Source organism: Nerophis ophidion, linkage group LG10 (genome assembly GCF_033978795.1).
Source record: "Nerophis ophidion isolate RoL-2023_Sa linkage group LG10, RoL_Noph_v1.0, whole genome shotgun sequence".
Taxonomy (NCBI): domain Eukaryota; kingdom Metazoa; phylum Chordata; class Actinopteri; order Syngnathiformes; family Syngnathidae; genus Nerophis; species Nerophis ophidion.
This window is the reverse complement of record NC_084620.1, coordinates 70,562,456-70,587,810: the sequence shown is the minus strand read 5'-3', so window position 1 is coordinate 70,587,810 and position 25,355 is coordinate 70,562,456. Positions and strand designations below refer to the sequence as shown.

At 41.0% G+C, this 25,355-nt stretch overlaps 1 protein-coding gene across 1 annotated transcript; it reads left to right on the top strand.

Moving 5' to 3' along the window:
* Window positions 1-2,284: 2,284 nt before the first annotated feature.
* Window positions 2,285-3,631, top strand: LOC133561237 (probable G protein-coupled receptor 85). The gene is given in 3 exon segments (XM_061914573.1): window positions 2,285-2,876; window positions 2,879-3,337; window positions 3,339-3,631. Coding segments are annotated over 3 exon segments (1,104 nt in total). The 5' UTR covers window positions 2,285-2,393; the 3' UTR covers window positions 3,501-3,631.
* Window positions 3,632-25,355: the final 21,724 nt, after the last annotated feature.

Genomic DNA, 25,355 nt, shown 5'->3' with positions numbered 1-25,355 from the left:
TTTCCACTTTGCATCAGTCCATTTTAGATGAGCTCGGGCCCAGCCAAGCCGGCGGCGTTCCTGGGTGTTGTTGATAAATGGCTTTCGCTTTGCATAGTAGAGTTTCAACTTGCATTTACAGATGTAGCGACCAACTGTAGTTACTGACAGTGGTTTTATGAAGTGTTCCTGAGCCCATGTGGTGATATCCTTTACACACGGTCGGTTTTTGATGCAGTACCGCCTGAGGGATCAAATGTCCACAATATCATGGCTTACGTGCAGTGATTTCTCCAGATTCTCTGAACCTTTTGATGATTTTACAGACCGTAGATGGTGAAATCCCTAAATTCCTTGCAATAGCTCGTTGAGAAATGTTGTTCTAAAACTGTTCAACAATTTGTTTACAAAGTGGTGACCCTCACCCCATCCTTGTTTGTGAATTACTTAGCATTTCATGGAAGCTGTTTTTATACCCAATCACGGCACCCACCTGTTCCCAATTAGCCTGCACACCTGTGGGATGTTCCAAATAAGTGTTTGATGAGCATTCCTCCACTTTCTCAGTATTTATTGCCACCTTTCCCAACTTCTTTGTCACGTGTTGCTGGCATCAAATTCTAAAGTTAATGATTATTTGCAACAAAAAATAATGTTTATCAGTTTGAACATCAAATATGTTGTTTTTGTAGCATATTCAACTGAATATGGCTTGAAAATGATTTGCAAATCATTGTATTCTGTTTATATTTACATCTAACACAATTTCCCAACTCATACGGAAACGGGGTTTGTATTAAAAAGATATTTACAACAAGTAGAGGGTTCCAACTTTAAAAATCCCTGGTTTAAATAAAATTTCAGGTAAATATAAATGTCTGAAGAAATGTTTTAATGGGTAAGAGTGCGGGGCCTCTAAATAAATTCTGCTCAGGGGCCCCAATTTTAGTGTGTTTCTTTAAGAGAGAATGGATGGATGCTATTTCCGCACTTTAAATGTTTTTTGGCCAAAAGCTGCTTAGCTTTAAAAAATAAAAGTGTTTATCTACATGATGGAATGTGTTGGATTATTTTGCGGCATGTGCTGTAAAAGGGGGGTGGGGGGGGGGGGGGGGGGGGGGGGGCAGTGGTTCCAGCGGGCATCAGAGGCCTGGTGGAGCTGCAACTAGAGACAGGACGCGTCTTGGATCACAAATAGGGGATGCAGGGCGCATGCGCACTGCTCTCCCTTTCCCTGTATGATATTCGCCGTGGTGGAAAAAAGAAGCTCGGGAGGCAACGGTCGGGAATTGTTTTTTTTTTTTTTTCAAGGGGAAAACACGACGAAGTCATCCCCGCGGGGCGTCGAGCAACGGAGCGTTTATCAACAGGTTCGACTGTGGATCGGTCCCCCCCCCCCCCTGCCTTACCAATTCACCCCCCCACCTTCCCCCCCACCCGAGATGACCGCGCTTGTTTTTGATGGCAAGCGGACGACGCGGACATTGATCGCGGTCTCGTCGACGTGAGGCTCGGCGGCTAAGACGCGGGGGGGGATTTTGCTTCATCACAGAATCCTGACGATTTTCTACATTTTTTTCCCCGTCATTCACACTCGCAGGAGGACGTTTTTTTTTTATTATTATTATTATTTTTTTTTTTTAAAAACGCAAACAACGTAAGTACACATCTTTGTTGTTATGACGAGTGAAGATGCATGGAAATGTTTATTTATTAATTTTTAAAATTAAAAATATATATATATTTGGATGCAAATATTGTGCGAGAATACATTTTAAATAAAGCTGACTTGGCGTTTTTTTTTAACGCTAGGGTGTCATCGAGTGCACCTTCTTTTTTTTTAAAAAAATATTTATTTTTTGGGGGGAAGGGGGTCTTTAACAGTGCTCGTTCTTGCGTTTAAAAAAAAAAAAAAAAAGCCCCCCACCCCCCACTGCGCCTCCAATAACGTGCTGCCATGTTGTGTGTTATGATGAGGAGATGTGAGGACTAATTGTGCAACATGACTGTTCTAGAATGCGGCGGCCGAGTGGCGATAGGCGTATGATTCTTTGTTTTTTTATTGTCTTTTTTTTTTACCCCCCCCCCCCCCCCCCCCCTGTTTTGTGTCCCTTTCCACCTCACTTCCTGTAGGTGTGATGAGACAAAGGAACAAAAGGATGCCTTAGAGCAGAGCTCGCCAACACGCCCGGAAACCTCCTCAGGAGCGCATCGTCGCCAAATGGATCTAACGCCTCCCTCCTCCTCCGCCCGCCGCCGCCACCTGCCGCCGCCGACGCCGCCACCTCCGGATCATGATACTAGGCTGAAGCAAGCCCCCCCCCCCTTCCCAAGTACCCCCCTCCCCATCCCCCACCCCCAACCCCCCCTGCTTATCTTTATGATCCCTCCTCCATCTATGGCGAACTATAGCCATGCAGGGGGACCACACCATCTTGCAGAATGTCTCTCCTCTCGCCACCTTCCTCAAACTGACCTCGCTGGGCTTCATCATCGGCGTCGGCGTGGTCGGGAACCTCCTGATCTCCATCCTGCTGGTCAAAGACAAGAGCCTGCACCGGGCGCCCTACTACTTCCTGCTGGACCTGTGCGCCTCCGACATCCTGCGCTCGATCGCCATCTGCTTCCCCTTCGTCTTCACCTCGGTGAAGAATGGCTCGGCGTGGAGCTACGGCACGCTGACCTGCAAGGTGATCGCCTTCCTGGGCGTGCTCTCCTGTTTCCACACGGCGTTCATGCTCTTCTGCGTCAGCGTCACCCGCTACCTGGCCATCGCCCACCACCGCTTCTACACCAAGAGGCTGACCTTCTGGACCTGCCTGGCCGTCATCTGCATGGTGTGGACGCTGTCGGTGGCCATGGCCTTCCCGCCGGTGCTGGACGTGGGCACCTACTCCTTCATCCAGAGGAGGACCAGTGCACCTTCCAGCACCGCTCCTTCCGCGCCAACGACTCGCTGGGCTTCATGCTGCTGCTGGGCGCTCATCCCTGCTGGCCAACGCAGCTGGTTTACCTCAAGCTCATCTTCTTTGTGCACGACCGCCGAAAAATGAAGCCCGTCCAGTTCGTGCCCGCCGTCAGCCAGAACTGGACCTTCCACGGGCCGGGGGCCAGCGGGCAGGCGGCCGCCAACTGGCTGGCCGGGTTCGGACGGGGCCCCACCCCGCCTACTTTGCTGGGCATCCGGCAGAACAGCAACGCGGCGGGCCGCCGGCGTCTCCTGGTGTTGGACGAGTTCAAAACGGAGAAGAGGATTAGTAGGATGTTCTACATCATGACGTTTTTCTTCCTGGCGCTCTGGGGGCCGTACCTGGTGGCCTGCTACTGGCGGGTGTTCGCCAGGGGCCCCGTGGTGCCGTGCGGGCTACCTGACCGCCGCCGTGTGGATGAGCTTTGCCCAGGCCGGGGTCAACCCCTTCATCTGCATCTTCTCCAACCGGGAGCTGCGGCGCTGCTTCAGCACCACGCTCCTCTACTGCCGGAAATCCAGGTTACCGCGGGAACCCTACTGCGTTATATGAAGGTTTTTTACCCCGACAAACCCCTCAATCGGGGCTCTTGTACAGCCCCCTCTCTCTCTCTTTCTCTGCTAGCTTCCCCGCCCACCCCCCACCCCCTTTTTCCAGCGCCACCTATTGGCCCATCCCAAATAATGGAGGTGTGCAACAGGGCTCAATGCATCGCCCACTGTCGTTTGGTTCGGAAGGCCATGCCCGTGCAGAGAAGCAAAAAGTCCCAAAAAATAGGAGGATTAAAAAAAAAAAAGGACAAAAGGATTTCTTTTCCCAGATTACTCTGTGAGATGTGAAACAGTGAAAAAAATAAAAATAAAAAAAGAAGAAGAAGAAGAAAGAAACGACGCCTCTGGAGGAATCGCCGGTTTTACATTTTTTAAGAGTTGCACTAAAAAAAAGAGAAGATTTGCGGGGTTGCCGTTGCAAGGACAACGTTGTGGCCCCTCCCCCCAAACCATGGATGCTTTAATTTGCAACAGACTACACGCAAACAATCGCTGTAAGTAAGGCAAAAGGCGGCGGAGGGTAAAAACGGTTTTAATGTAAGTGGTAACTTTTTTCTTTTTTTTTTTTTTTTTTATATATAGAAGGTGGGGCTTGAAAAAAAAAAAGTCAATTTTGAAATTGAAGTTTCAACTAGCATCGCTTTCATGTAGTTTTATCCGGAGAGCACTGGGCCAACCGGGTTTCAAAGTTGGTAGCAAACATGGCGCCCTTTTGACCCATCGTTTAGGACAGTGTTTCTTGATCCCGAAATGAATTGGTTTCCCAGCTTCGGTTCGGATGTAATACGCTTTTCGACCACTTGTGGCAGTAAGGACAGGATAAAATATACGGGAGAAGTCTGGAGCTCAAGTCATAGAGATTTTTTTAAAGCGCAAAAAATATGACTAAAGTGGTGAAGCTGTATTTTCATGCACCCTTCAATTCCGACCGTTTTTTTGGCCCTGCCATGAGAAAACGACTTGTCCAGGGTGAACTGTGTACCCCGCACCCTCCGTTACCCTGAAAGGGACAAACGGTAGAAAATGGATGCATGGGTTCAGTAGTAATGCACTTTTCCACCACTTGTGGCAGTAAGGACAAGATCAAACAAACAGGAGAAGTCTGGAACTCAAGTCATAGATAGTTTTTTTAAGCGCAAAAATTATGACGAAATTGGTGAAGCTGTATTTTCATGCACACTTGAATTCCGACCGTTTTTTTGGCCCTGCCATGAGAAAACGACTTGTCCAGGGTGAACTGTGTTCCCCGCACCCTCCGTTACCCTGAAAGGGACAAGCGGTAGCAAATGGATGCATGGGTTCAGTAGTAATACACTTTTCCACCACTTGTGGCAGTAAGGACAAGATCAAACAAACAGGAGAAGTCTGGAACTCAAGTCATAGATAGTTTTTTTAAGCGCAAAAATTATGACGAAATTGGTGAAGCTGTATTTTCATGCACACTTGAATTCCGACCGTTTTTTTGGCCCTGCCATGAGAAAACGACTTGTCCAGGGTGAACTGTGTTCCCCGCACCCTCCGTTACCCTGAAAGGGACAAGCGGTAGCAAATGGATGCATGGGTTCAGTAGTAATACACTTTTCCACCACTTGTGGCAGTAAGGACAAGATCAAACAAACAGGAGAAGTCTGGAACTCAAGTCGTAGATAGTTTTTTTAAGCGCAAAAATTATGACGAAATTGGTGAAGCTGTATTTTCATACACACTTGAATTACGACCGTTTTTTTGGCCCTGCCATGAGAAAACGACTTGTCCAGGGTGAACTGTGTACCCCGCATACCGCCCGATTGCAGCTGGGATAGGCTCCAGCACCCTCCGCGACCCCGAAGGGGAGAAGCGGTAGAGAATGGATGGATACATGGGTTCAGTTGTAATATACTTTTCCACCACTTGTGGCAGTAAGGACTAGATCAAACAAACAGAAGAAGAAGTCTGGAGCTCAAGTCATAGAAAAGTTTCTCAAGTGCAAAAATTATGACTAAATTGGTGATGCTGTATTTTCATGTACAATTGAATTTTGACAGTTTACTATTATTTGTATTATTAATTTAGTTAGAATGCATTAATATTCATTAGTTTTCACGAGTCCCTTTTTTTGCCCTATATTTGATCAGAATTTGGCTCTATCATGAAGTGGCAACTTGGCCCCGCCTACCAACCGAATGCAGCTGGGATAGGCTCCAACACACTGCATTACTCCAAAGGGACACAGTGTAGAAAATGGATGGATGGGTTCAGTTGTAATACACTTTTCCACCACTTGTCGAAGTAAATATAAGATCAAACAAACAGGAGAAGTTCGAAGCTTAAGTCATAGAGAAGTTTCTCAAGCGCAAAAATTATGACTAAAGGGGTGAAGCTGTATTTTCATGTACGCTTTAATTTTGACAGTTTTTTAAGAAACATATACTATTATTTTGATTATTCATTTAGTTAGAATGTACCCCGCCTACCACCCGAATACATCTGGGATAGTCTCCGGCACCCCCCGCCACCCCGAAAGGGACAAGCAGTAGAAAAATGTATGGATGGATGGATGGGTTCAGTTGAAATACAATTTTCCACCACTTGATCAAAAAAACGGAAAAAGTCTGGAGCTCAAGTCATAGAGAAGTTTCTTAGCGCAAAAAATATGACCAAAGTGGTGAAGCTGTATTTTCATGCACAAATGAATTTTGACAGTTTACTATTATTTGTATTGTTAATTTAGTTAGAATGTATTTATATTCATTAGTTTTCACGAGTCCCTTCTTTTGCAGTACATTTGATCAATATTTGTCCCTGCCATGACGTGGCAACTTGGCCCCGCCTACCACCCGAATGCAGCTGGGATAGGCCCTAGCACACTGCGTTACCCAGAAAGGGACACGCGGTAGTAAATGGATGTATGGGTTCAGTTGTAATACACTATTCCACCACTTGTGGCAGTAAAGACAAGATCAAACAAACAGAAAAAGACTGGAGCTCAAGTCATAGAAAAGTTTTTAAGCACAAAAATTATGACTAAAGAGGTATAGCTGTATTTTCATGTACACTTGAATTTTGACGTTTTTGGATTAAAAAAATTAATAAATATATACTATTATTTTCATTATTAATTTAGTTAGAATGTACCCCGCCTACCGCCTGAAAGCAGCTGGGATAGACTCCAGCAACCCCCGCCACCTCGAAAGGGACAAGCGGTAGTAAAATGAATGGATGGATGGGTTCAGCTGTAATACACCTATCCACCACTTGATCAAACAAACGGAAAAAGTCTGCAGCTCAAGTCATAGAGAATTTTCTTAAGCGCAAAAAATATGACTAAAGTGGCGAAGCTGTATTTTCATGCACACTTGAATTTTGACAGTTTATTATTATTTGTATTATCAATTTAGTTAGAATGTATTAATTTTCATCAATTTTCACAAGCGCCTTCTTTTGCCGTACATTTGATCAATATTTGGCCCTGCCATGAAGTGGCGACTTGTCCAGGGTTTACCCCGCCTACCGCCCGAATACAGCTGGGTTACGCTTCGGGACCATCCTCGACCTTGATAGGGACAAGCGGTAGAAAATGGCTGGATGCATGGGTTCAGTTGTAATATACTTTTCCACCACTTGTGGCAGTAAGGACAAGATTAAACAAACAGAAGAAGTTTGGAGCTCAAGTCATAGAAAAGTTTCTTAAGGGCAAAAATTATGAATAAAGGGGTGATGCTGTATTTTCCTGTACACTTGATTTTTTAAATTAATTTAGTTAGAATGTATTTATTTTCATTAGTTGTCATGAGTCCCTTCTTTTGCTGTATGTTTGGAAACTTTTCCAGGGTGTACACCGCCTACCGCCCGAATACAGCTGGGATATGCTCCGGCACCCCCCGCCAACCTGAAAGCGGCACGCGGTAGGAAATGGATGGATGGGTTCAGTTGTGACACACTTTTCCACCACTTGTGGCAGTGAAGATAAGATCAAACAAACGGAAGAAGTCTGGAGCTCAAGTCATAGAAAAGTGTCTCAAGCGCAAAAATTATGACTAAAGGGTTTAAGCTGTTTTTTCATGTACACCTGATTTTCCCTTCTTTTTCAGTATATTTGCTCAGTATTTGGCCGTGCCATGAGGTGGCGACTTGTACAGGGTTTACCCAACCTACCACCCAAATGCAGCTGGGATAGGCTCCAGCACCCCCCGCCACTCCAAAAGGATGGATCGGTTCAGTTGTATTACACTTTTCCACCACTTGTGGCAGTAAGGACAAGATCAAACAAACAGGAGAAGTCTGACGCTCAAGTCATAGAAAAGTTTCTTTAGCGCAAAAAATATGACAAAGAGGTAAAGCTGTATTTTCATCTACACTTGAATTTTGACAGTTTTTAAAAGTTTAAGAAACCTATGCTATTATTTTCATTATAATTTAGTTAGAATGTACCACGCATACCGCCTAAATGCAGCTGGGATAGGCTCCGGCACCCCCTGCCACCTCGAAAGGGATACGCAGTAGAAAATGGATGGATGGATGGGTTCAGTTGTAATACACTTTTCCACCTCTTGATCAAGCAAACAGAAAAAGTCTGGAGCTCAAGTCATAGAGAAGTTTCTTAAGCGCAAAAAATATGACTAAAGTGGCAAAACTGTATATTCATGCACTTGAATTTTGACACTTTACTATTATTTGTATTATCAATTTAGCTTAAGTACGAATAACAACGTTGTGGATAATCTGAATAAGTGAGATGTTTATTGTCGTTGTCTGCCAACTAACGAAACAGAAACATTTAGAATGTATTTATTTTCATCAGTTTTCATGAGTCCCTTATTTATTTTTGTCATCAGCCTGACCTAAGTCCTGATAATAATCTTTGCTCTTAACGCTCGTGTGACGGTCTCATGCCGTCGTCTTGCTGGTTCCATGGACCACCAAGGAAGGACATGATTTTGCGCAGGTTTGACTTGTTTTATTTTTCAACGCAAGCTTGTCTGCAGTCGGGTCGCTCTTCCGCTGCGTCTCCCGTCTCCCTCTGCCGCTCGCTCCGCCGTCTGCTTTTCAGCAGCACGTATCTCCGTCCGACTCTTGCACTCTGTCTTAGTCGTAGTATGTTTTCCTCTCTCCGCACCATCACCAGCCCCGTTCTCTCCTCCTTCTCCCCTTTTATACATCGAGATATGTTAATCGTGTCCAGAAGCGCGATCCACACACCTGATCTTGTTTGTGGCGTCGCTCCCGGCACGCCCCGCCTCGCCGCTCACTCGCCATCCCCGCCTCCTCGCCGCCATCTGCCTGTTTGTCGGACTGTCGGCTTGCTTTCATATCATTTGACAAGCTTGTAAACTCTAAGTAGGTTGGATGTGATTATCAAAGACCAAAATTACTCATTCGGTGTTAATATTGGGTCGGCCCCGGTCCCCTCTGTAGTGGAAAAGTTGGGCCCCGAGGTCAAAATTTAGGAGATCCTCTCTCTGATTGGTCAAAAGTCCCTGACGCCATGTTTGCTACCAACTTTGAAACCAAGTTGGCCCTGAACTGTCCGGTTTTATCCTTACTGTATGTCCCCTATAATAGTGTCCGACATTCTTATTTTTATTTTACAGGAGGGAGGTGGAGTTGCTCATTTTTCTTAAAAAAAAACACAAAAAAACAAAAAACTTTGGGATCAAATGTGTGCTTAAAAAAAGACTGAAGATAAAAGTGTCATCATATCCATGGACCCTCAACACACCTTTCCAATTTTTTTCATGATTTTTAGTCACTCCTTGGATGCAAACATGATTTTTGCTCTTTATTTTAATCACGCAAGGTGCATGTTTGTTTTGAAAAAAAAAAAGCAGGTCCATTCACTTTTTTTGTTATTTTTTAGTATTGTTTTCTACCCGGCAAAGCTCCTCCCACTACAGGCAACAATGGTGTGTGTGTGTGTGTGTGTGTGTGTGTGTGTGTGTGTGTGTGTGTGTGTGTGTGTGTGTGTGTGTGTGTGTGCATCAAACACTTCAAGACCTTCAAGAGCCTTAGTATGATATCTTGCACAATTTGTACAACAAAAAAAAAGAGTCAAAAGACAAAAAAAGGGGACATTTAAGGCACACTCTTGTTTCTACTTTCCCGACATTTGCTCTCTACTGATTGTTTCGGAAAATTACTTTCTCTCTCTCTCTCTCGATCTCTCGTGGCCATTTTTTTTTTTTTTTTTTTTTGGTTTTGGAATAATTAACTCTGTGTTCCTTTTTGTAAATTATCGATGGTGTGTAAGTGTGTGAGTCTTTCATTACTTTTTGGAGTCCCGAATGTGAGTACAGTTTCAATTTAGGATTGCAATTTTTTATTTTTTTTCCGCTGAAAGTTAACTGTGTAAATCTGTTGCTTTTTTTAATTATTTTTTTTCTTCCAAAAATAAAAAAAAAAGAAAGTTTCTCATTTTGCAACATGTTTTTTTTTTTTTTCATATATTGCTAAAATGTATTTTGGATCATTTAAAAATGTGTCCTGATTTAAATTTGGAAAAAAAAAAGTGTGAAGTGAATTATATTTATATAGCTCTTTTCTCTAGTGTTTTAAAGCACTTTTACATAGTGAAACCCAATATCTGAGTTACATTTAAACCAGTGTGGGTGGCACTGGGAGCAGGTGGGTAAAGTGTCTTGCCCAAGGACACAACTGCAGTGATTAGGATGGCAAAGCGGGAATCAAACCTGGAACCCTCAAGTTGCTGGCACGGCCACTCTACCAGCCGAGCTATACCGCCCCCAAAAACAATTTTTTTTCCCTAAAACATACGGTTGAGATGTGTTTTAGGGGCGTTATAGCTCGGCAACCTCAACAACTTGAGGGTTCCAGGTTCGATCCCCGGCTTCTGCTGTCCTAGTCACTGCCTTTGTGTCCTTGGGCAAGACACTTTACCCACCTGCTCCCAGTGCCACCCACATTAGTTTAAATGTAACTTAGTTTCACTATGTAAAAGCGCTTTGAGTAACTAGAGAAACGCGCTATATAAATATAATTCACTTCACTAATGTGCTGCCAGCTAAATTGTGACACTGGATTGGTTCAGTTGTAATACACTTTTCCACCACTTGTGGCAGTAAGGACAAGATCAAACAAACAGAAGAAGACTGGCGCTCAAGTCATAGAGAAGTTTCTTAAGCGCAAAAATTATGACTAAAATGGGTGAAACTGTATTTTAGGGGCGATATAGCTCGGTTGGTAGAGTGGCCATGCCAGCAACTTGAGGGGTGCAGGTCCGATCTCCGGCTTCTGCCGTCCTAGTCACTGCCGTTGTGTCCTTGGGCAAGACACTTTACCCACCTGCTCCCAGTGCCACCCACACTAGTTTAAATGTAACTTAGTTTCACTATGTAAAAGCGCTTGGAGTCACTAGAGAAAAGTGCTATATAAATATAATTCACTTCACTAATGTGCTGCCAGCTAAATTGTGACACTGGATTGGTTCAGTTGTAATACACTTTTCCACCACTTGTGGCAGTAAGGACAAGATCAAACAAACAGAAGAAGACTGGCGCTCAAGTCATAGAGAAGTTTCTTAAGCGCAAAAATTATGACAAAAATGGGTGAAACTGTATTTTAGGGGCGGTATAGCTCGGTTGGTAGAGTGGCCATTTCAGCAACTTGAGGGTTGCAGGTCCGATCTCCGGCTTCTGCCGTCCTAGTCACTGCCATTGTGTCCTCGGGCAAGACACTTTACCCACCTGCTCCCAGTGCCACCCACCTTAGTTTAAATGTAACTTAGTTTCACTATGTAAAAGCGCTTTGAGTCACTAGAGAAAAGCGCTATATAAATATAATTCACTTCACTAATGTGCTGCCAGCTAAATTGTGACACTGGATTGGTTCAGTTGTAATACACTTTTCCACCACTTGTGGCAGTAAGGACAAGATCAAACAAACAGAAGAAGACTGGCGCTCAAGTCATAGAGAAGTTTCTTAAGCGCAAAAATGATGACTAAAATGGGTGAAACTGTATTTTAGGGGCAATATAGCTCGGGTGGTAGAGTGGCAATGCCAGCAACTTGAGGGTTCCAGGTCCGATCCCCGGCTTCTGCCGTCCTAGTCACTGCTGTTGTGTCCTTGGGCAAGACACTTAACCCATTTACTCCCAGTGCCACCCACACTAGTTTAAATGTAACTTAGTTTCACTATGTAAAAGCGCTTGGAGTCACTAGAGAAAAGCGCTATATAAATATAATTCACTTCACTAATGTGCTGTCAGCTAAATTGTGACACTGGATTGGTTCAGTTGTAATACACTTTTCCACCACTTGTGGCAGTAAGGACAAGATCAAACAAACAGAAGAAGACTGGCGCTCAAGTCATAGAGAAGTTTCTTAAGCGCAAAAAATATGAATAAAGTGGCAAAACTGTATATTCATGCACTTGAATTTTGACACTTTACTATTATTTGTATGATCAATTTAGCTTAAGTACGAATAACAACGTTGTGGATAATCTGAATAAGTGAGATGTTTATTGTCGTTATCTGCCAACTAACGAAACAGAGAAAAGCGCTATATAAATATAATTCACTTCACTTAGCGGTAGCGCTCTTAAAGGGGAATTCTTATTTTTTTTTTACTTTTCCTTATGTAAGACAAGAATATGTCTCATTTTGAATGTATTCTAAGTCGTAAAATACGGCAAGTAAGAGGTGGCTAACGACGCAGCTAGTCGGAGTACACTATTCCGCCCATAAAGCCCTCTACATCCAAAAAAACGCCGACATAACACGTTTACATCTCATGACCGGAGTATTAAGCAAGTGTTAGCGATATTGTTATTATAAGCGCTAACGCAGACTGTGGAACCTCTCTTCCAGGGGGTCCCCCAGACCACCAGGCATTGTCATGCAAGCCCGTTTCATGCTTACAATAGACTTTTATTTTTCAATAATGTTCTCAGATCGCTTTTCAGCAGTAGTCTGGTGGTCTTTTGCTCTTGCTCTCGCTCCAGCTCCAACAACTCTCTGCTCCCGGCTGCTGCCTTTTAACAGAGCGACAGGTGATTACATAACCAGGCACTGGTGGGTAATCTACGCACCTGTCGCTGATCTCAAAGCCGGTCCTGGCACACCCGTCTTTGCTGCAGGTCCGCAGGCCACGCCTCCTCCACACAGAAAAACGTGGTGATTATAGAGAGCTAACTAGCTTATGCTGCTATATTGACACAACATTAATTGTAGATGATAAATAAAGCTTCTCACCTGGATGCTAGAAGGTCGTGGCCATAAACCGAGAAGACTTAGTCGAAGAAAGACATGAAAACACGCTAGCTTTACAGCCCCTTTCTTAACCCCTTCATGAGCATTATGATTAATTCTTCATCTAAACGGTAAGATATGGACATCCCATCAGTCGGCATCCCAGTGAGAGCAGACATTGTACAGTAAGTGATTGGTTTATTATGCTCGGAGTTCTGTTTTTCTTCTTTAGCAAAAATGCTACATGAGGCTTGGTGTTTCACTTAAAGCTGGGTCTGTTTAGCACTCAGCTTCTAAAACTTGTAGGTCATCTTCTGTATATTCAGGCTCAAAAATATAAAGTTCTGGATCGTCATTAGTTACAAAGTGCTCTCATTAAGTTTGTCCTGTGTTTATTGTTGTTGAGGGGAAATGCGAGCGTTGTGTTGCCCCTGTGGACTGAATGGCTCGCCGTAGGCCTAAAACGAGCCAATTTTACAGTGGTCCAAGTCCCTCTACACAACAGGAACACTCTCCAAGTTTTTAGGAATTTTCTGCGAAAATTTTTGTCTCCCAAGTTTTGAACTGAACTGCATTATTCTCTCTGCCTTTTTCAACTCCAAATCTGATAACATCCATCTTGAACTACTCAAAATGTTTCTTCGGCATCTTTTTCAATGCACAACAGCACTGAAAGTAACAGGAGTGAGTTTCTTGCATTGAATAATCCAAATATCCCAGCAGGCACGAGACATTGAAAGAACGTTGAGAATTTGTTGAGTTAGGTTCTGACCTTGAGCAACTCAAACACAACGTTGAACAACATGCTTTTTAACGACATTTAATCAATTTTGGGTTCTAACGTTGATTTGACTGTTGAACTATGGTCATTTCCCAACCAATATTCTACAACACAAATAGAAACCCCGTTTCCATATGAGTTGGGAAATTGTGTTAGATGTAAATATAAACAGAATACAATGATTTGCAAATCCTTTTCAAGCCATATTCAGTTGAATATGCTACAAAGACAACATATTTGATGTTCAAAGTCATTAACTTTTTTTTTGCAAATAATAATTAACTTAGTTAAGTAGTTGGGAAAGGGCATGTTCACCACTGTGTTACACCACCTTTCCTTTTAACAACACTCAATAAACGTTTGGGAACTGAGGAAACTAATTGTTGAAGCTTTGAAAGTGGAATTCTTTCCCATTCTTGTTTTATGTAGAGCTTCAGTCCTTCAACAGTCCGGGGTGTCCGCTGTCCTATTTGACGCTTCATAATGCGCCACACATTTTCAACGGGAGACAGGTCTGGACTGCAGGCGGGCCAGGAAAGTACCCGCACTCTTTTACTACAAAGCCACGCTGTTGTAACACGCGCTGAATGTGGCTTGGCATTGTCTTGCTGAAATAAGCAGGGGCGTCCATGAAAAAGACGACGCTTAGATGTCAGCATATGTTGTTCCAAAACCTGTATGTACCTTTCAGCATTAATGGTGCCTTCACAGATGTGTAAGTTACCCATGCCTTGGGCACTAATACACCCCCGTACCGTCATAGATGCTGGCTTTTCAACAGGTCTGGACTGCAGGCGGGCCAGGAAAGTACCCGCACTCTTTTTTTTCAAAGTCACGCTGTTGTAACACTTGTCTTGCTGAAATAAGCAGGGGCGTCAATGATAATGTTGCTTGGATGACAACATATGTTGTTCCAAAACCTGTATGGACCTTTCAGCATTAATGGTGCCTTCACAGATGTGTAAGTTACCCATGCCTTGGGCACTAATACACGCCCATACCATCACACATGCTGGCTTTTACCCTTTGCGTCGATAACAGTCTGGATGGTTCGCCTCCCCTTTGGTCCGGATGACACCATGTCGAATATTTCCAAAAACAATTTGAAATGTGGACTCGTCAGACCATAGAACACTTTTCCACTTTGCATCAGTCCATCTTAGATGATCTCGTGCCCAGAGAAGCCGGTGGCGTTTCTGGATGTTGTTGATAAATGGCTTTTGCTTTGCACAGTAGAGCTTTAACTTGCACTTACAGATTTCGGAAGTAATCCTGAGCCCATGTGGTGATATCCTTCAGAGATTGATGTCGGTTTTAGATACAGTGCCGTCTGAGGGATCTAAGGTCACGGTCATTCAATGTTGGTTTCCGGCCATGCCGCTTACGTGGAGTGATTTCTCCAGATTCTCTGAACATATTGATGATATTATGGAGCGTAGATGTTGAAATCCCTAAATTTCTTGCAATTGCACTTTCAGAAACGTTGTTCTTAAAATGTTTGACCACAGAACACTTTTCCACATTGCATCAGTCCATCTTAGCTGAGCTCAGGCCCAGCGAAGTTGGCGGCGTTTCTGGGTGTTGTTGATAAATGGCTTTCGCTTTGCATAGTAGAGTTTTAACTTGCACTTACCAATGTAGTGACAAACTGTAGTTACTGACAGTGGTTTTCTGAAGTGTTCCTGAGCCATGTGGTGATATCCTTTACACACTGATGTCGCTTTTTGATGCAGTACCGCCTGAGGGAACAAAGGTCTGTTTTATCATCGCTTACGTGCAGTGATTTCTCCAGATTCTTTTAACCTTTTAATGATTTTACAAACCGTAGATGGTGAAATTCCTAAATTCCTTGCAATTGCTTGTTGAGAAATGTTCTTAAACCGTTCAACAATTTGCTCACTCATTTGTTCCCAAAGTGGTGACCGTTTCCCAATCCTTGTTTCTGAATGACTGAGCATTTTTGGGGAAGCTGTTTTTATAGCCAATCATGGCACCCACCTGTTCCCAATTAGCCTGCACACCTGTGGGATGTTCCCAATAAGTGTTTGATGAGCATTCCTCAACTTTATCAGTATTTATTGCCACCTTTCCCAACTTCTTTGTCATGCGTTGCTGGCATCAAATTCTAAAGTTAATGATTATTTGCAAAAAAAAAAGTTAATGAGTTTGAACATCAAATATGTTGTCTTTGTAGCATATTCAACTGAATATGGCTTGAAAAGGATTTGCAAATCATTGTATTCTGTTTATATTTACATCTAACACAATTTCCCAACTCATGTGGAAACGGGGTTTGTACAAAGTTGAAACATGCTTTTTAATGATGTTTAATCATTGTTCGGTTCTTACATTGATTTGAATATTGAAATTTGTAAATTTTCCAACCAATATTCTACAACACAAACACAACGTTGATACAACATGCTATTTGGTGACGTTTATTCAATGTCAGGTTCTGACATTAATTTGACCACCGAAATTGGGTAATTTTCCCAAACAACAACGTGGATCCAACGTTCAAATACAACAATTTTTCAACGTTGTTTCCAAGTCAGTTTTAAAGGACATGGATGTATAATCGACGTTGTATCAATGTCTTGGGATGACATTCATGCTCATAGAAGGTTGACTGTGGTTCATCCCCAAAAGATGATTGAAGTAACAGGACTGAGTCGCAGTTGAAATATTATTGAGCATACAGAAAAATAAATGCGTTGTCTTACTTTTGGAGTTTCCACGGCCTGCAAACCATCGGAATGATCCAACTTCCTGTGGACCATGTGACTTGTGGGATATCCCAACATTTTTCAGAGGGGGTTATGTGTATCAATCAATCAATCAATGTTTACTTATATAGCCCTAAATCACTAGTGTCTCAAAGGGCTGCACAAACCACCACGACATCCTCGGTAGGCCCACATAAGGGCAAGGAAAACTCACACCCAGTGGGACGTCGGTGACAATGATGACTATGAGAACCTTGGAGAGGAGGAAAGCAATGGATGTCGAGCGGGTCTAACATGATACTGTGAAAGTTCAATCCATAATGGATCCAACACAGTCGCGAGAGTCCAGTCCAAAGCGGATCCAACACAGCAGCGAGAGTCCCGTTCACAGCGGAGCCAGTAGGAAACCATCCCAAGCCAGTGCAGGTGAGCCAGTACAGGCGTAATATGATCAAACTTTCTTGTTCTTGTCAAAAGTCTAGCAGCCGCATTTTGTACCAACTGTAATCTTTTAATGCTAGACATGGGGAGACCCCAAAATAATACGTTACAGTAATCGAGACGAGGCGTAACAAACGCATGGATAATGATCTCAGCGTTTTTTGTGGACAGAATGGAGCGAATTTTAGCGATATTACGGAGATGAAAGAAGGCCGTTTTAGTAACGCTTTTAATGTGTGCCTCAAAGGAGAGAGTTGGGTGGAAGATAATACCCAGATTCTTTACCGAGTCACCTTGTTTAATTATTTGGTTGTCAAATGTTAGAGTTGTATTATTAAATAAAGGTCGGTGTCTAGCAGGACCGATAATCAGCATTTCTGTTTTTTTGGCGTTGAGTTGCAAAAAGTAAGCGGACATCCATTGTTTAATTTCATTAAGACACGCCTGTGTAAGGGTGACAGGACTGAGTGAAAACCCCGGGATTGGGCGAATTGGCCTTAAATCTAATATTATGTCAAGCAGCCTCTCTCTCGCTCTATATAAATATACAGTGGGGCAAAAAAGTATTTAGTCGGCCAGCGATTGTGCAAGTTCTCCCACTTAAAATGATGACAGAGGTCTGTCATTTTCATCATAGGTACACTTCAACTGTGAGAGACAGAATGTGAAAAAAAATCCAGGAATTCACATTGTAGGAATTTTAAAGAATTTATTTGTAAATGATGGTGGAAAATAAGTATTTGGTCACTTCAAACAAGGAAGATCTCTGGCTCTCACAGACCTGTAACTTCTTCTTTAAGAAGCTCTTCTGTCCTCCACCCGTTACCTGTATTGATAGCACCTGTTTGAACTCGTAATCTGTATAAAAGACACCTGTCCACAACCTCAAACAGTCAGACTCCAAACTCCACTATGGCCAAGACCAAAGAGCTGTCGAAAGACACCAGGAAAAACCTCGAAGCAATTTTATTTGGTACAGGGTGTAGTGATAAGCATGACCAGTAAATGGCAGTCACACATAAGAGATACGTGTGGACTGCAATATGACACCAGAAAGCAACAGAAAAACTTTAAATGTTCCATTCAAAATAAAGAACATTACACACAGCGCTCAAAAATCTGTCAAAACGTTTTAGTATGACTTTGGAGCTACATCGCTTGATGGATTGTCGGCAAATTACAGCTACCGTTGTCAGAAGTACGAGTGTTACTATGGTGTGTGTATAAGGACCGCAAAATGGCATATATTCTGGTGTTTTGTTTCACAATATCATGCAAAAGCAACTTTTCTTTCCTTCTGGTTCCTGCTGAAGTGTATTTGGGATCTACATAAGTCCTGAAAATTTGCGCACATCGGCCATTGTAGTCCATGGCGGCGCCCTAGTCGATAAACTTCTTCTTTTTCTCTATCTTCTTGTTATGTCGCATTCATCCTCTGCTGTTGCCATTTCTTCTTACTTATATCTGGCTATGGAAGCGCTAAAAACATACCGGTGTAGTGAGTTTACATTATTCACCCAAGGAACTTTAGTTATTAGAGAGTTCCGGTCGAACGTTTTTTCACGGGACACATTTCCGGCGTTTTTTGCACTGGTGAGCCACGAATGAGGAGATGCTGTATCGTTATTGATTGAAGTAAACTCTGAATGTCATTTAAATAGTTAGCGCCATCTTTTGACACGTCTTCCACTCCCGTCCTTGCACGCTACACCGCTACTACAAAGATGACGGTGAAAGGACGCTGTCGAAGGTGAGCCACGTAAATAAGACCGCCCACAAAATGTTGCATCCTGAAGCGACTGTCAGAATTTAGCTTGATGATGATCTATTAAACATAATCAATGCAACATTTTGACCAAAAAACACCATCACATGTTATGTAGACCACAAGGAAGTGTTTACATTTAGAAAAAAATCATAATATGACCCCTTTATAATCCGGTGCGCCTTATATATGAAAGTAGACCTGAATAGACCCGCTCATCGGCAGTGCGCCTTTTGATCCGGTGCGCCCTATGGTCCGGAAAATATCGTATTATTAATGGTAAAAATCTGATTTCAGGAAACAAGGACAGACACCATTTGTTCAGTTTAGATTAATCTTTTAAATTGCATTTACTTAAAATGCATTTAGACCCATTTTCAGGCTGCTCTGTTTAGGAAATAAATGTATTGTTCAGTTATTTTCCATCCTGCATTTATACGTTTTATTTCCTGAGGACGCACTGATTAAGTGGAATTACCGCGCAGCATTTGCTCCCGTGAGGAAAATACCCGTCCATTCAAGTCCAAATCCAGATGTGTTGCTGGTAAATACTGGATTTCTCCTCTGTAAAAGGGGAACACCTCATTATTTTCACTGACTGGACTCGAACGCTGCACACTGACTGATGATTCTCGTAAGACTTTTTGCCTTTTTTTGCGACAAACGCGGGTCTGATTACTCCTCGCGTTTTTTTCCCCGCTAAAAGCGTCGAATTAGGCCAAGACCTTTCGCCGAGGTATACAAAAGATAATACCGAGAGAGGCTCGTAATCGCCGCCGGTAATTGTGCCAGCAGGACGCAGGTCCCCGGCGAAGATGAGCGACTCCTATTAGGACTCCATTTCCATTATGAGCCGGGCTATTACGCTTTTGTTTCAAGGACATTGATCATTCTGCGGAGCCGCGCACACAACAATTTATTGACATTTAACCGAGAGCTCGAGTGGATTATGATGTTTTCGATGTAGCACAGGAAGGATTTTTGTCCCAAGGTCCGCCATCAATGGCATATATACTCATTTTTCCGTGTATGTAACATAAATATTGTATTTTATTATGTTGTTTACTGTAGAGAAGTAAGCTTTCTGCATCGTTGTAGCCATTATTTCTATTCTGAATAGCTGGCCAATCAGCAGGTAGCAAAATTATATATATATATATATATATATATATATATATATATATACTGTGACGTCTCAAGCCGTCGTCTTGCAGGTTCCAGGGACCACCAAGGAAGGACATGCCTTTGAAATGTAGACTTCTTTATTTTTCAATAAACAAAAGTCTTTTGCGTATTGCTTTTCAGCCTTCCCTGTTGTCTGCCTCTTGCTCTCTTCCGGGTCGCACGCTCTACTGCTCGTGTTGTCGTCTCTCCCTCTTGTTCCTTCGTCGTTGGGTTGCTCTCGCTCCGTCCGCACCATCACCAACCTCGTTCTCTCCTCCTTCTCCCCTTTTATACAGCGAGAGGAGATACATTAATCGTGTACAGGTGCGCGATCCACACACCTGATCTCCTACTATGAATTGATTAACGTGGATTCCGACTTAAACGAGTTGAAAAACTTATTCGGGTGTTACCATTTACTAGTCAATTGTACTGAATGTCATTTAAACAGTTAGCACCATCTTTTGACATGTCTTCCACTTCCACTGTACTGTGCACTCTCCTAATAAAAGTTTGCATCAATCAATCAAATTTATGGCGTCGCTCCTGGCACGCCCCACCTCGCCGCTGGCTGGCCATCCCCGCCTCCTCGCCGCCATCTTGGGCCGGGCTCCAGCATGCCCTGCCTCTCTGTCGGACCGTCGGCTCCGCCTCTCCACATATATATATATATATATATATATATATATATATATATATATATATATATATAAATATATACATATACATATACATACATGTATTATATACATACTGTATGTATATATATATGTATATATATATATATATATATATATATATCAATCAATCAATCAATGTTTACTTATATAGCCCTAAATCACTAGTGTCTCAAAGGGCTATATATATATATATATATACATATACATATATATATACATTCATCATAGATGTATTTCCACCGTTAGAGACATAATCTAAAAAGAAGAATGCGGAAATCAAATTGTATGATTTTTTTTTTAATGATTTATTTGTATGTTACTGGGGTTCATAAGTATTTGCACACGAGAACATCAGTGTTATAGATAGATAGATAGATAGATAGATAGATAGATAGATAGATAGATAGATAGATAGATAGATAGATAGATAGATAGATAGATAGATAGATAGATAGATAGATAGATAGATAGATAGATAGATAGATGGATAGATGGATAGATAGATAGATAGATAGATAGATAGATAGATAGATAGATAGATAGATAGATAGATAGATAGATAGATAGATAGATGGATAGATAGATAGATAGATAGATAGATAGATAGATAGATAGATAGATAGATAGATAGATAGATAGATAGATGGATTGTAAATACTTGGACTATGAGGTGGTTGTTTTCCCGAGATGCAAGTGAGTTTGGACCGGAGATGGCATGAAAGTAAAGACATATTTTGTTTTAACACTATAACTGCAAAAAAAAAAAGAAAAAAGGCAAACAAAAGGTGCGCACAATGGCGCTACAAAAACTTGGCTGTGAAAACAAAACTCGCACTAAGGCAAAGCTATGAACATAAAACAAAAACTTGCACTGTGGCATAGATAACGAGAAAACGTACTTGGATCGGAACGAGAACGGGACATGGCTCATTGGCACGGACTACAAGGTGCATAGCAGGTGATGGAGGGTGATGTTGCCAGAGTGAACAACAGAAATAGACAGGCTTAAATAATACTGTGGTGATTAGTGAAAAGAGGTGTGAGACATGAGGACAGGTGAAAACTAATGGGTAGTCATGGTGACAAAACAAACCAGGAAGTGCAAAAACAGGAACTGAGTGGCCAAAAAACCAACAGAACATGACTAAAACAAAACATGATCACATAGATAGATAGATAGATAGATAGATAGATAGATAGATAGATAGATAGATAGATAGATAGATAGATAGATAGATATATAGATAGATAGATAGATAGATAGATAGATAGATAGATAGATAGATAGATAGATAGATAGATGGATAGATAGATAGATAGATAGATAGTACTTTACAGGATATTTAAAATGTATTGCATTCTGCAATAACAGAGGTCAAACGTTTGCTATAGTTCTTCACCAGGTTCGCACACACGGCAACAAGGATTTTGGTCCACTCCTCCACACAAATCTTGCAATAAGCCTTTGAAAAAAAGAGTTGAAAGAGGGGCCACAAGCTGAAATATGCTCAAGTCATCATGCTTGTCTAACGTGGACTATGGTGGGATTTGTTTTCCCGGAATGCAAATGAACTGGCTTGGACATGGCGGGAAGGTAAATACATCATTTAATAATGAATAATGAATAATGAATAGAATGGAGGTTTTTTTATTGTCATTATTGCAGTGAACATGTTGGAAGAACAACAAAATTGGAGCAGATCCCCTAAAGCAGGGGTCGGGAACCTTTTTGGCTAAGAGAGCCAAAAAACCAAATATTTTAAAATGTATTTCCGTAAGAGCCATATAATATTTTTTTTTTACACAGAACACAACTAAAGGCGTGCATTTTTAAGTAAGACCAACATTTTTAGAGTATAATAGGTCTCTTATTATTTGTGAAAACATTGTTATTCTGAAGCTAACTGTGGAGGGGGCGTGGCCTGCGGGCCTGCAGCGAAGCGGGGTGTGCCAGGATCGGCCTCGAAATCAGCGACAGGTGCGTAGATGGCCCACCTGGGCCTTGTTATCTAATCACCTGTCGCTCTGTTATAAGCAGCAGCCAGGAGGAGAGACGGGGTTGGAGCTGGAGTGTCACGATCCGCTATGCGGATCGTTTATTGTTTTGCCGTTTATATGTCTTTGTTCATGTTTAGTTCTGGACTCTGCCAATTCGTTGTGTTTGAGCACTTCCCCGTTTAGTCACCATGGCAACGTAGTGTGCTCCTCCTCACGGGCTCCTGTCACACACCTGTTTTTGATTATTATTTGTGTATTTAAGCCCACCTGATTCCTCAGTTCGTCCTCGGCTCATTGTTTGCTTTATGCAACACGACACGTATGTATTCTCTACTTATCCCTGCTTTTGTTGTGCTAAGTTCCGTCTTAGCTTCGCGTGCGTTCGGCACGTCACCTTTTGGACTTTCTGTATCATGCTAAGTTTAGCTTTAGCTTCCCGTGCGTAGGCACGCGCTTTATTTTCCATTTTGTACCAGTGTTCTTTTGTTTAATTATATTAAAATCAGTTTCTTACCTGCACTCCTGCTGACTGGTCGTCGTGCATCCACGAAGTGGCAACTCCGCGCAACAAGTGCGCCGAACTCGTGACATGGAGCTGGAGCCAGAGCGCGAGCGAGAACGAAAGAGAAAAAAACAATTGCTGGAAAGCAACTGAAAGACTTATTGAAAAATAAAACAATATTGTAACCCTGAAACAGGCTCTCATGTCGGTTGTTGGTGGTCTGAAGAACCCCCAGGAGGGCCAACCCCACACTAACCAATAATAAATAATTAACTTCTTACCATTAACACAACTTCTTGAACATAAAAAATGCATGAGAATGTTTTATATTTTGAACATTATTTTTAACACAGTGATTACAAGTGGAAATATCCATTACTTATCGTGTTAAGCTATGTCAGCTCAGATTTATCCGAGAGCCAGATGCAGTCATCAAAAGAGCCACAGGTTCCCTACCCCTGCCCTAAGGTGCATATACAATTTGGTAACATAAATAGTAAAAAAAAAAAAGAAAATAAGAGATGTGTCTATAAATATGTATATATATCCACACACATGCATGTATGCATACATATGAATATACATATACATATACACATAGAACATTATTGCACATTATAATCCGAAAAAATAAAAAATAAAAAGCCGCCTTAACAAGAAAACCCTTAATAAGAGTTCCAACATAGCAGTGATTAGAAATCCCTCATTTTACATGAACATCACAGCCATTTATAAAGAATAAATAAATACATTTATCTTACAACTGCCACCAGTGATTGTTTCTCTGATAAAAAAAAAAGATAATAATTATATAAAAAAAAACATATTTATGAAATTGAACCAGTCTTTTTGAAAAGAACGGCTCCCTTAAAAGAGCCACGAATCCCATCTCCAGTACTTAATTCAGAAAAAAATAATTTTGTGAGATTCTTTATAGCAGGGGTCACCAACACCAGGTCGCCCGTAAGGACCAGATGAGTCGCCCGCTGGCCTGTTCTAAAAATAGCTCAAATAGCAGCACTTACCAGTGAGCTGCCTCTATTTTTTAAATTGTATTTATTTACTAGCAAGCTGGTCTCGCTTTGCTCGACATTTTTAATTCTAAGAGAGAAAAAACTCAAATAGAATTTGAAAAAACCAAGAAAATATTTTAAAGACTTGGTCTTCACTTGTTTAAATGAATTCATTTTTTTTTTATACTTTCAGAAAGACAATTTTAGAGAAAAAATACAACCTTGAAAATGATTTTAGGATTTTTAAACACATACACCTTTTAAATTCCTTCTTCTTCTTTCCTGGCAATTTAAATCAATGTTCAAGTACATTTATTTTTTTTATTGTAAAGAATAAAAAATTCATTTTAAATGAATTCTTCATTTTAGCTTCTGTTTTTTCGATGAAGAATATTTGTGAAATATTTCTTCAAACTTATCATGATCAAAATTAAAAAAAAATATTTGTCTTGATTAGAAATATAGCTTGGTCCAATTTGTTATATATTTTAACAAAGCGCAGATTGGATTTTAACCTATTTAAAACATGTCATCAAAATTGTAAAAAATTATCTTAATCAGGAAAAATTACTAATGATGTTCCATATTTTGTTTATTTTTTTTCAAAAAGATTTGAATCGGTTAGTTTTTCTCTTCTTTTTTTCGGTTGAATGTTGAATTTTAAAGAGTCGAAATATATTAATAAAAATATTTATCTGTTAAATATATTTATTGTGAGAAATAATGAAGATGTTCACTGTTTCCACAAAGACAAATATCATTAATTATTAATAATAACATAGAGTTAGAGAGCAAATTGGCTATTTCTGGCAATTTATTGAAGTGTGTATCAAACTGGTAGCCCTTTGCATTAATCAGTACCCAAGAAGTAGCTCTTGCGCTCAAAAAAGTTGCTGACCCCTGTTCTAAAACATGTATTCTTGCAAGAAAAATGTTTTAAAATACATATTAAATTTTTTTTAATTGATTTTTGAAAATGATGAATCCATTTAGAATCGGGATGACCAAGAAATCTTTCAAAAACATGTATTCTTGTAAGAAAATTTTTTTTAAATACATATTTTGATTGGTTTTTGAAAAATTATGAATCCATTTAGAACCGGGATGACCCAAAAATATTTCAAAACAATGTATTCTTGTAAGAAAAAAATTATATATTTTTGTACCCTTTTTTTTTTTTAGCATTTTTTAATTGATCTTTGAAAATTATTAATCGATTTAGAATCAGGATGATTTTTTTTTTTCAAAAAGATTCAAATTAGCTAAATCTCCATTTTTTTCGGTTGAATTTAGAATTTTAAAGAGTCGACATTGAAGATAAACTGTTTCAAAATTTAATTTAAATATTTTTTCCTGTTTTCTCCTTTTTTAAACCGTTCAATGAAGTGTTTTTTTTCATCATTTATTCTCTACAAAAAACCTTCCGTAAAAGGAAAAAATAATACGACGGAATAACAGACAGAAATACCCATTTTTTTAATATATATATATAGATTTTTTATTAAATGTAAATTGTGCAAATTGGCTATTTCTGGCAATTTATTTATTTGTGTATCAAACTGGTAGCCCTTGGCATTAATCAGTACCCAAGAAGTAGCTCTT